The sequence below is a fragment of the Capricornis sumatraensis genome, chromosome 22, assembly GCF_032405125.1.
Source record: "Capricornis sumatraensis isolate serow.1 chromosome 22, serow.2, whole genome shotgun sequence".
Classification (NCBI taxonomy): Eukaryota; Metazoa; Chordata; class Mammalia; order Artiodactyla; family Bovidae; genus Capricornis; species Capricornis sumatraensis.
In genome coordinates, this window is record NC_091090.1 from 32,887,193 (window position 1) to 32,900,312 (window position 13,120).

The 13,120-nt window shown below is 38.7% G+C and overlaps 1 protein-coding gene and 1 non-coding gene across 2 annotated transcripts; one reads left to right on the forward strand and one right to left on the reverse strand.

Moving 5' to 3' along the window:
* Nucleotides 1-4,964: 4,964 nt before the first annotated feature.
* Nucleotides 4,965-5,036, reverse strand: TRNAC-ACA (transfer RNA cysteine (anticodon ACA)). Its single transcript has one exon. It is a non-coding gene; the product is annotated as a tRNA-Cys (tRNA).
* Nucleotides 5,037-10,961: 5,925 nt separating this feature from the next.
* Nucleotides 10,962-11,915, forward strand: LOC138069772 (olfactory receptor 5V1). The gene has a single exon (XM_068961113.1). It carries the CDS (start codon nucleotides 10,962-10,964, stop codon nucleotides 11,913-11,915), a length of 954 nt encoding a protein of 317 aa, XP_068817214.1.
* Nucleotides 11,916-13,120: the final 1,205 nt, after the last annotated feature.

A 13,120-nucleotide genomic window follows, 5' to 3' on the forward strand; every position in this document is an offset into this window, starting at 1 on the left:
GAAGTATAGAGGGAGGGCTGTATGTGGATGCGCTCACGTTTATATTTTGATGATAACCATGGATGTGTGTGCATCTCCTGGCTGTACTATAGGAATGCATTGTTTAATAATTCAGCAGAAACATACCTCCTTGCTAATACCTTAATAGTTTAGATCAGATGATGAATCCTCTTAGAACTGTTATACTTTGTGTACTCTGTTGCTTTATGTCTCATTTTAATTGAACATTAAGGGAATGTAGTATTTTAATCATAGCTCTGCCAATATGTTTATCTAGAGGCCTGTTGCCATTTTTGTCTTTGAAATTGTTGTTGCCAAGAAAGGCAAGATTACATTTTTTTCCTTCCAGATTGAGTTGGTGTAGTGTATTCTTGGTTATCAAAATACCCATAGCTTTGGGACTTTGAAATGGTAAATATTCATGATGTGTGAAACAGCATGATACATAACTGTATGGTCTTAATTACATAAAAATGAATGCTTAGTTGTGAAAATACACAAATGAGACCCAGAAGGAGATGTCAAACGGTAAACTGCTTGTGATTATGAATGACTTCGTTTTTTGCTTCTTGTGCTTTTTGGTTTCCTATTATGTATATGTTAACTTTTAAGAAATAAATGTTATTTTAAAAACCTTAAAAAAAAAAAAAAAAGAAAACTAAGATAGGCAACTTGCTTTAAGAGATGTTGCAACCAATTGCGAAGCTAAAAAGGTAGTGAGTTAATGATTCAGTTATACATTGATCATTGAAACAAACTGAAAAAAGTTCCATGAATAAACATATGTATTTGATTATGTGATAGATGAGGCCAGAAGAAGCTTGAAAGAAAAGCTGAGTAAGAATAATCTTTTCAATAAAAAGACAAAAGGGTTTATGACTCCAGCCTTACAGTTTATACAAAAATCAGTTCTAGAATACTGCATACCTCAATGTATGCTGCTACTGCTAAGTCGCTTCAGTCGTGTCCGAATCTGTGCAACCCCATAGACGGCAGCCCACCAGGCTCCACCATCCCTGGGATTCTCCAGGCAGGACACTGGAGTGAGTTGCCATTTCCTTCTCCAATGCATGAAAGTGAAAAGTGAAAGTGAAGTCCTCAGTCGTGTCTGACTCTTCGAGACACCATGGACTGGAGCCTACCCAGCTCCTCTGTCCGTGGGATTTTCCAGGCAAGGGTACTGGAGTGGGGTGCCATTACCTCAATGTATAAAAGAACAATAAAACCTTTAGAAAATGATATACGGTGTACTACCATATCAAATATGAATTTGTCAGCTCCAATCCAGAGAAGAGACCGGAGACTACACAGTCTCCTTTGGAACATTGCGTTCTCTGGTAGGAAGGGCAACAGTCCCTGGGCTCAAAGGCTATGGGCTAGAGAACACCAGGCCTCGTGGGTGGAGACCCTCGGCACTTCCTGCAGCCTGTAGCCATTCAGCCCAGCCCTTTATGGCTCGGGCTGCTGCTCTGTGGTTAATGATCATGGTGGCTGGGGTTGATCTCGGTTTCCAGGGGACTGTCACTGTGGACACCATATGAGACAAGGTGAATAAGTGACAAAGCCAACATTTTACATGTCAAAAGGAAATTAAAATTAAAAATATTGATATATTCCTTTCCACCCCCACTCAAGTCACTCTTGCTTAGGGATTGATTTTCTTTCTCTCTCTCAATTTTCTTGACTAATACTAAAGCCTCCTATTAAGTTTCCCCATTCTTCGCCCATACCATTTCTGTCCTTTATCAAGCCCATCTTTGCATGAAATGTTCCCTTGATAGCTCTAATTTTCTTGAAGAGATCTCTAGTCTTTCCCATTCTGTTCTTTTCCTCTATTTCTTTGCATTGATCACTGAAGAAGGCTTTCTTATCTCTTCTTGCTATTCTCTGGAACTCTGCATTCAGATGCTTATATCGTTCCTTTTCTCCTTTGTTTTTCACCTCTCTTCTTTTCACAGTTATTTGTAAAGCCTCCCAAGACAGCCATTTTGCTTTTTTACATTTCTTTTCCATGGTGTGATCACTCACCTAGAGCCAGACATCCTGGAATGTGAAGTCAAGTGGGCCTTAGAAAGCATCACTACGAACAAAGCTAGTGGAGATGATGGAATTCCAGCTGAGCTATTTCAAATCCTGAAAGATGATGCTGTGAAAGTGCTGCACTCAATATGCCAGCAAATTTGGAAAACTCAGCAGTGGCCACAGGACTGGAAAAGGTCAGTTCTCACTCCAATCCCAAAGAAAAGCAATGCCAAAGAATGCTTAAACTACCGCACAATTGCACTCATCTCACGTTAGTAAAGTAAGGCTTAAAATTCTCCAAGCCAGGCTTCAGCAGTACATGAACCATGAACTTCCTGATGTTCAAGCTGGTTTTAGAAAAGGCAGAGGAACCAGAGATCAAATTGCCAACATCCGCTGGATCATGGAAAAAGCAAGAGAGTTCCAGAAAAACTTCTATTTCTGCTTTATTAACTATGCCAAAGCCTTTGACTGTGTGGATCACAATAAACTGTGGAAAATTCTGAAAGAGATGGGAATACCAGACCACCTGACCTGCCTCTTGAGAAATCTGTATGCAGGTCAGGAAGCAACAATTAGGACTGGACATGGAATAACAGACTGGTTTCAAATAGGAAAAGGAGTACGTCAAAGCTGTATATTGTCACCCTGCTTATTTAACTTCTATGCAGAGTACATCATGAGAAACGCTGGACTGGAAGAAACACAAGCTGGAATCAAGATTGCCGGGAGAAATATCAATCAACTCAGATATGCAGATGACACCACCCTTATGGCAGAAAATGAAGAGGAGCTAAAAAGCCTCTTGATGAAAGTGAAAGAGGAGAGTGAAAATATTGGCTTAAAGCTCAACATTCAGAAAACGAAGATCAGGGCATCTGGTCCCATCACTTCATGGGAAATAGATGGGGAAACAGTGGAAACAGTGTCAGACTTTATTTTCTTGGGCTCCAAAATCACTGCAGATGGTGACTGCAGCCATGAAATTAAAAGACGCTTACTCTTTGGAAGAAAAGTTATGATCAACCTAGATAGCATATTCAAAAGCAGAGACATTACTTTGCCAACTAAGGTCCATTTAGTCAAGGCTATGGTTTTTCCTGTGGTCATGTATGGATGTGAGAGTTGGACTGTGAAGAAGGCTGAGCGCCAAAGAATTGATGCTTTTGAAGTGTGGTGTTGGAGAAGACTCTTGAGAGTCCCTTGGACTGCAAGGAGATGCAACCAATCCATTCTGAAGGAGATCAGCCCTGGGATTTCTTTGGAAGGAATGATACTGAAGCTGAAACTCCAGTACTTTGGCCCCCTCATATGAAGAGTTGACTCATTGGAAAAGACCCTGATGCTGGGAGGGATTGGGGGCAGGAGGAGAAGGGGACGACCGAGGATGAGATGGCTGGATGGCATCACTGACTCGATGAACATGAGCCTGAGTGAACTCAGGGAGTCAGTGATGGGCAGGGAGGCCTGGTATGCTGCGATTCATGGGGTCACAAAGAGACGGACACGGTTGAGTGAATTCTATCCTAAAGTTTCAAAAATTCATCCTATTTTACTAAACTTATACATTTTGTCTGAATTAAATTCAAAGCAGATATTTGTTAGAAGTTAATGAAGCAAAGAGAGAGGGAAGGTGCTTTAGATGGTTATGAGCTGTGTATTAGGAAGAAATAAATCTCTCTTGTTTCACTTGGTATCAAGTAATCTGTGTTTTAGACTTGTTCATGGACTTTCCTTTTTTCTTTCTGTTGACAGTAAATGCTTGTGATAGTCATCCATACTGTTGCACACACTGTAGCTCATTCACTTTTCATTGCTGTATGGTATTCCATCACATGGCTAGGCCCACAAACATTTTATTCATTCGATAAACTTAACAAACATCTAAAGATTTTGTGAAGGTATTATTTTCACAATTTCTAGTTAATTTTGGGAGAAAAATTTAAAAAAGAGACTTGTTCAACCTGACATTAAGACATAAACTAAGGCCTACTAATGGAAAATCAAGTTCCTTGTCCAAAAAGAAAAATATCATGGGATAGAGGTCTTAGATACAGATCCAAGAATTTGTATGGAAACAGTATATACTAAGTATGGTGCTACAGTAAATAATGAAAACTTAGTTATATTTTGGAAAAATCAGATCATTAAATGAAGAAAAAGAAAATTAGTTTTCTAACTTTCACTTTGTAAAAAGATGAAATTTAAGTGGATCAAGAAGCAAAATTTGAAATTTAAAAATTGTAAAGTTAATATAAAAAAAGTTTCAAAGAATATATTTATGAACTAGCAGGGGGAAATTTTAAATAAATCTTAAATTGCACAGCCCATAACCTGAGAAAATATGGATTTTATCATGACAAAATTAATGACTTTTTTCCTATGGAAGGGTATAAAATTAATGCACAGATTACCCCTTTCTATAAATTATTTGAAAAAGTTAAATTTATAAATGACCAATGATGTCTTAAATAAGGAATTCTTACAAATGAATGAGAAAAAAAATCCAGGAAACTTAATTAAGAATATGTACAAAGAATAAACATAGAAGATTAGTAGGGGAGGAAATCCAAATGATTGACACACAAAAAATCTCCTCATAGAGGAGATGTTCAAAATTGCTAGTAGTCTGAATTATTCAAATTAGAATAATAATGAGCCACCACCTCACTTCCATCAGATTGACAAAAACTAGAAAACTTGATAACTCCAAGCAATGTGAGGAACACTTGTATGCTTCTGTGGATGGTACAGGTACAACTGGGCTAGACGGTAGAATTTTGAAGATCAACCTTGTGTAATGTAACTCTACTCTGTGGAAAGCTGGTTTCACTTTGCTATAAATTTAATTTGTTCTAGAGAAGTCCCCTCTGATTCTGAGGTACTCGAATTTTCCAGGCAAGAATACTGGAGTGGGCTGCCACTTCCTTCTCCAGGGGATCTTCCCAACCCAGGGATCGAACCTGGGTCTCCTGCATTGTAGACAGATGCTTTACCATCTGAGCCACTAGGGAAGCCCATAAAAATGTTAGTATTATCTTTAGTTTTCCAGAGTGAAAAGCTTTCCAGTGTATAATGATAGAATGGATGATGGATGATGGAATTATATTCTAAAGTCATGGTGGCTTGAGGAACTTAACTGCTTGAATATGGCTTAAATGCTTAACATGGACAGGAAGGGAGAATTTTAGAAGTGGTAACAGAAATGGTTTCTGAATATTTTTGTTCCAAAATCAGTTTCATTAAAAAAAACAATAACAACAAACCTCTTGGAACCCACATATCAATACATTACACATCTTCCAGGATGTTAAAATATTATGTTTCCATTTTGGCTGAGACATTGAAGGTTGCTAGCAAATCTATCCAAAAACAAGGTGCTACGTCACTAAAGAAGTACATAGTTAGAGAATTTATTCTGTGGCTAAAGAGGATTTCTCTGGTGAGAACTGGGGTGTTAAGTAAGCCTCCTGAAAGGTGCCTCCCCTTAATTTCAGCTGAGAGGGAAAAAGAGTACAAGTTAAAGAGCTCAACTGTATCACTGGAATTGTAGAGTTCAAGGACCAATATACAATAATGTGGTAGAGGAACAAAAAACTAGAAAACGGCTTTTCTTCTAATAATGGGGAAAGGAGGCAAGATGATTTTCATTGGTCAGTTGTGGGCCAGAAGGTAAGAGTCTACCTGGAACAGTTTTGATTTCACATGAGACTTCCAGGAGCAGAATTGCAGTGGCAACAGAGCCACTGGAAGACAACCAGATGCTTAGGGACTGAGGCAGGAATTGGAAGGAGCGAGTCTCTGGACCTCAGAGGTGTGTCTCTAGGGTCCTTAGAAGAGTCCACAAAACACAGGGACCTTCTGCATCCAGGGAGCATTGTCCTTGCCCATTCCAGTTCCTTGCACTGACTTTCAGGAATTAAGGATGCTCCTGGCATTCAGGTAGAAGACCCTGTATTCAGCACAGACTTTCCAGGGTCAGTTAATATCAGTCACTTCCTTGTGTTCATAAAAGTTGTTCTACATTAGGGTCTACAATTTGAATTGTGATCCCTGCACTTTTGGTGTATTTTTGATCACAGGTGAGTAAGTAGTTTTTTAATTGCTTAGCTATAGCTCTACATCTCTTGGAGATACATTTTCTATGCCTTGTTCTTTAGATGAGAGACTACGTAAGTGGGAACGTGGAGTGTAATAAGCTGTGAGATTCCAAAGGAGGGAGAAATCAAACTCTCATCCTATGCTATGAATGGCAGACTGAGTGTGTGTAAACCACGGAGCTGCTGTTATTTTAGGCATTTCAGCATCACTCAGAATGGCCCTCTGCTGGCTTACTGATTCTTCATTAAATAAAGGACAGAAAATATGGTCAAAGTCTGACTTACACATCAATTTCTGTTGTATTTATCATTTTATTTCAAGTTTTCAAAATACATTTGTTGAATAAAATAAGCAGCATGGGTTAGTCTAGTAGTTGGTCGCTTACCACCTCAAAAATGGAAGGAAAGATTGAAAAAAGTGAAGGAAGAGATAAGCAGTGATCGAAAACATGGATTAGAGAATGGGATTTTAGGGTCCTTCTCTTGACAATGCAGTTTGCATTAGAGAATTCATATGATTCTGGTAATGTGAAATACTATATTATGGGAATTTAACCCTTTATCCAACATATTTGTTCCTTCTACTGAAAATATCCACAGTAGGTCACAGAGGGAAAAGATGAAATTAAAACAAAAATACAAATAAGCATCCTTTCAAACTTAGAATTCAAATATATATTTGTGTACAGACCAGGGCAATCAATGAAGTTTATTGTTTTGATTAATATACAATACTCTCTTTCATTTTTACTTTTGTTTTTTTTATTTTATTTTTATTTTTTATTTTTTTATTTTTATTTATTTTTTTTTTAATAATATTTATTTTTTTTTTATTAAATTTTAAAATCTTTAATTCTTACATGTGTTCCCAAACATGAAACCCCCTCCCATCTCCCTCCCCATAACATCTCTGTGGGTGAAAATATTTATTTATTTGGCTGCTCCAGATCTTAGTTGCAGTATACAGGATCTAGCCCCCTGACCAAGTATTGAATCCAGGCCCCCTGCACTGGGAGCGTAGAGTCTTAGCCACTGAACCACCAGGGAAGTCCCTCACCTTCATTTTTAGAAAGTCATGTTTAATTTATCTTGTTAGCTTCTTTTTCGTATCAAACTCCAAAATCAAATATTTCTCCATGAATTAGAATTTGAACATTTTAAAGTAGGAGATTCTCTGTATTATTATTTTAATTTTATCACATATTTCTATTAATTCACCTAAGCCAAATCTAGAGCAGTATCCTTTAATAATACAAGCATGAACATTTAAATTAATTTACAGCAGGGCCAGGAAATTTAAAAATTATAATAAGGATCAATTTTTCAAAAATTATTTAATTAAATACCAGATATTTAGTAACAATTATTAATAGATTTAACCACCAGGACATGGCAGGCATAGCCCACTGCCATTAACAATCAGGAATATAAGCGATTAGAGTTGGAAACAAATTGAAATAATCCAGTTATGTGAATATAAGTGGTAGTAAAAGTATTTTTAAAGAAAATTCTATTGTCAGCAATAAAGTTTAATTTTTAGCTGCTCAATCAAATGTGTATTAGTCTGGGACAGATAAAACTTGCAATTTTCACCTGATGGCCACATAACTCTATCAGATATTTATTTTGCTGAAACTCAGTGTTTTCATCTGGAATTCAGAATGACAGCATTATTTATCTCAGAGGATTTATCTAAAGAGTAAATTAGATTCTGGGTAGAAAGTACTCAAAGGTTTTAAGTGCTTTTCTCTACACAGCACTTACAATAATTTGTCCAACAAACACTGAATCCTACAGTAGCCCGATGGCTCTTGAATTTTCCAGAATGATGACCAGCATCAGGGGGTCTCTAATTTATTAGGATGAATCTTTAAAAGTTTGTTAAAATATAGGACAGTTAACTCCAAGTTCAAGGAATCTAATTTAGTATGCTTATTACTGAAAGTTATCATAACAAACATAATCATCCATTAATAAGGGTGGGTATATAAAAAATTTGCTGTATTCATATGAATATTTATATATAATTCAAACATCATGTTTCAGGAGAATATTTATTGCCATGAGAAATTATTGTAAAATGGTGCTTAAGGAAAAACCGCAGATTAAAACATGCACTTTCTCGTCTCCATTTAGAATATTTCGTGCATGGAAAATTGATTAGATGAACATATAGCAAACCATTAGTAGCGGTTTTCTTGGTTGGAGATACTAATTTTTAATGTTTTTATTGTATTTTCAATATTTTCTAAATATTCTAACACAAGTATATTAATTTTAATCAGAAAAAAGTAGATGATGAAAACTTTGGAAAAATTTATCTAGAGGTGAACATTGGGCATGCTCTCTACGATATCTTTTAAGATAACTCTAAAGCACTCTACAATGTGAAAAAAAATTCTCCTTGAATTTTGATTTGTCGAGCAATTTAGGAACTAGAGAAATCACTGGTAAAGAATGACCTGGGAATTTAAATTCAAACTATCCACAGTTATCAGTGTAGTAGAGATGGCACCCCACTCCAGTACTCTTGCCTGGAGGGTCCCATGGATGGAGGAGCCTGGTAGGCTGCAGTCCATGGGGTCGCAAAGAGTCAGACACTACTGAGCGACTTCACTTTCACTTTTCACTTTCATGCATTGGAGAAGGAAATGGCAACCCACTCCAGTGTTCTTGCCTGGAGAATCCCAGGGACGGGGAAGCCTGGTAGGCTGCCGTCTATGGGGTCGCACAGAGTCGGACGCGACTGAAATGACTTAGCAGCAGCAGCAGAGACATTAGATCATGTTAAGCTTATGACACTTCTCTCTATTCACTTCTCTTTGGCACCAATAACTTATTAAGAAAGTCAGGAAATATCTTTGATGGAAATATTGATAACTGTTACTGAAGTGAAGTGACTAATGGTTGTTGGACTGGGCACCAAGAGTTTGTTTTTAGTCTACACAACTGAGCAGAGTTTTTCTAATGTCAATTAGAATGATAATTTTCAATTTTTCTAAATGTCAGGAAAACTTGGAAATCTCAGAGTTAAGGGCAAGAAGATATGTGTCTGAGAAATGTGTACTACCACCCTATTATACAAAGTGCAATGTTGCCCTATGTGAACCTGTTTCAAAAAGCTATAGGAAGAGGGGAGTGTATGGGCAGTGGAGTTGGGGTGGGGAAGGAGAGGGAGAGAAAGATGGGAAGAAAGAGGGAGGGAAGGAGAGGATACTTGAAAATTTTCCAAAAACAGGCTTCAGAAAATCTATCTCTGAAGGCAAAATAAAGCATAGTTTTAAGTCAGGTTGACAATTGGAAGGAATACACACGATCACTACCATTTTCTTGATTCACAATAGAAATTGCTAAGTTCAGGACACATTTTTCTCAACTTAGATAGGATACAGCCAAGTTAGGTAAGCAGTCTTCAGCAAAAGAATTGGCAGGGAAGAAGATGAGACCTGATTGCCATTCTAGGTCTCCAAAACAGGCTGGAGATACAGACTTAGACAGAACTAAGTGTGATCCCTCTTTAGTTCTCACTGGCTGTGTGATCTCGAACACACTGTTTAACCTCTCTGAACTTTAAAACTTCATCTGAAAAATGAAGATGATAACACCTATTCTGAAGAGCTGTAGTGAATAGGAAAGGTCAGAAAGTATGCGCTATATCTTACCACAATGTATAACATCTAGAAAGCTACCATGTTCCCTTTAATCTAAAAATTTCTCTGTTCTTAGAAGAGATCACAATAAACCAGGATCCATGCCTTTTACCTGTTTCTTCTGTTCTTGCAGATATGAACCACAATTTGTGTCAGGAGACCCTAACAAAGGGTGATTGACCTAACAAAGAGGTGGAAAAGCCTTTTAGTGCCTTTTATCCTTATGTCCTCTTCAGTCTCTATAAAACATAACAAATTAAATTTTATATCAGTATTCAAGAATGGAAAAGAGGAGCAGGAATGGCTTTAAAGAAACTAGTGAATCCCAGAGTTTCTTCTATAAACTATTTTGCAACACATACTCACACATTACCAAGAAAGTTCTGGTGGACCTGACCTAGCTTTTATTAACAGGGGATACTTAGGATGTATGGTTCCCTTTTGTGAGTTTCTATCTAATTGAACATTGTCTGTACTGTATAATTTTCAGTCAGTTCAGTTGCTCAGTCATGTCCAGCTCTTTGAGACTCCATGGACTGTAGCACACCAGGCTTCCCTGTCCATCATCAGCTCCCAGAACTTGCTCAGACTCATGTCCATAGAGTCACTGATGCCATCCAAACATCAGATCCTCTGTCATCGCCTTCTCCTCCTGCCTTCAATCTTTCCAAGCATCAGGGTCTTTTCTAATGAGTCAGTTCTTTGCATCAAAAGTATTTCAGAGATCTTATTTACAAGTAGAACACTAGATGTACTTATAGCTGTGTTCGATGATAAGAAAGTGAAAAAGTGAAAGTGTTAGTCGCTCAGTGGTGTCCAACTCTTTGGGACCCCATGGACTCTAACCTGCCAGGATCTTCTGTCCAGGGAATTCTCCAGGCAAGAATACTGGAGTGGGTTTCCATTCCCTTCTCCAGGAGAATCTTCCTGACCCAGGGATTGAACCGGGGTCTCCTGCATTGCAGGCAGACTTTTTACCATCTGAGCCACCAGGAAAGCCCTGTTCAATGATATGTATGAGTATGGTTTGTGAAGGGATGCTGCTTCTCAGGGTTGGAATCTGGTACAGATGGTGATGATTTTTATTCATAACACTTTTCTTGTTTTGCAGATCTCTGCTACTGTGCATATGATTATTTTACTCTTTGCTTCTCTTTGCCCAGTTCACCAAAGGGAACCAGGCAATGTCATGGAAGGAAAGAATCAAACAGCTCTGTCTGAATTTATAATTTTGGGATTCTCCGACCTAAATGAACTGCAGTTTTTGCTATTCACCATCTTCTTTCTGACTTATGTCTGTACTCTAGGAGGAAATGTATTCATTATCTTGGTGTCTGTGCTTGATCCACATCTGCATACACCCATGTATCATTTTTTAGGGAATTTGGCTTTTCTTGACATCGGTTACACCACAACCAATGTTCCCCAGATGATGGTCCATCTGCTATCAGAGAGGAAGAGCATTTCCTATGGCGGATGTGTGGCTCAACTTTTTGCCTTCATTTCCTTTGTAGGATCAGAGTGTCTCCTCCTGGCAGCTATGGCATATGATCGCTACATTGCAATCTGTAAGCCCTTAAGGTATTCGGTTATTATGAACAGGGTCCTGTATAGCCGGTTAGCAGCCTCCTGCTGGACTGGTGGTTTCCTCAACTCAGTGGTGCACACAGTACTGACATTTCGCCTACCCTTCTGTGGCAACAACGAGATTAATTACTTTTTCTGTGACATCCCCCCTTTGCTGATCTTGTCTTGTGGGGACACTTCTGTCAATGAGTTGGCCCTACTCTCCATTGGGGTCTTCATAGGCTGGACTCCCTTCTTGTGTATTGTCCTTTCCTACCTCTACATTATCTCCACCATCTTGAGGATCCGCTCCTCAGAGGGGAGGCAAAAGGCCTTTTCTACCTGCGCCTCCCACCTGGTCATTGTTCTGCTCTATTATGGCAGTGCCATCTTCACATATGTGCGGCCCATCTCAACGTACTCACTGGAGAAAGACAGACTAATCTCAGTATTGTATAGCGTTGTCACCCCCATGCTAAACCCTGTAATTTACACATTGAGGAATAAGGATATTAAAGAGGCTGTGAAAGTTGTGGGGAGAAAGTGGCAGCCACCAGTACTCTCTTTTGATATATAATCTTCCCTTTGTTGTTTTTTGGTCACCCAGTCATGTCTGACTCTTTGCAACCCCATGGACTGTAGCAGGCCAGGCCTCCCTGTCCCTCACCATCTCCTGGAGTCTGCCCAAGTTCACGTTCATTGCATCACTGATGCCATCCAGCCATCTCATCCTCTGATGCCCTCTTCTCCTTCTGCCCTCAATCCTTCCCAACATCAGGGGTTTTTCCAATGAGTCCTCTGTTTGCATCAGATGATCAAAATACTGGAGCTTCAGCTTCAGCATCAGTCTTTCCAGTGAGTATTCAGGGCTGATGTCTCTTAAGATTGACTGATTTGATCTCCTAGCTGTTCAAGGGACTTACAGGAGTCTTCTCCAGCACCAGAGTTTGAAGGCATCAGTTCTTGGGTGTTCTCCATTCTTTACAGTCTAGCTCTCACAACTACATATGACCACTGGGAAGCCATAGCCTTGACTATATGGACCTCTGTTGGCAAAGTAATGTCTCTGCTTTTCAATAGACTGTCTAGGTTTTTCATCACTTTCCTGCCAAGAAGCAATTGTCTTCTGATTTCATGGCTCCAGTCCCCATCTGCTGTGATTTTGGAGCCCCCAAATAGGAAATCTCCTCCTTCTTGGAGGAGAGAATGGCAAACCACCCCCAGTATACTTGCTGTAAGAACCTCATGAACTGTATAAAAAAACCGCTTATCTGCGGTCAATTGTCATGTTAAAAATTAACTTTTTCACCAGCCAGCTATTTCTAATGGCACTCAATTTATAAGAAACTCAGTGTAGGGACAGATACTGAACAGTTGGCACACTTAAGCCTAAGTGTACATATTTTGAGCTTTTGTTAGTTCTGAGCAAAAGACAGTGATGTTACTCTTTTGGGATATTTTCTTCTTGTTGATAATATCCATTCTTGAATTCCTCATTCCAAAGATGGTGCCCCTTCCCATGCAAAACTGGTTATAGAGTTTAAATAAACCTCTATATTCACATTTGCTTATCACTTGGTCAGATAATGTTTTTGTGTCAGCATGTATTTCTAATCAGATACTATAAAAGTGAGAAAGAGCCTAGGCTTAATCTTGGAATATATGCTCTCCTATCTCAGTACAGTTCAGTTCATTTCAGTTGTTCAGTATGTCTGACTCTTTGTGACCCCATGAACTGCAGCACACCAGTCCTCCCTGTCCATCACCAACTCCTGGAGCCTA

Coding starts and splice junctions, on each gene's coding strand:
- LOC138069772 (XM_068961113.1), top strand. CDS start 10,962: ATGGAAGGAAAGAATCAAACAGCTCTGTCTGAATTTATAATTTTGGGA.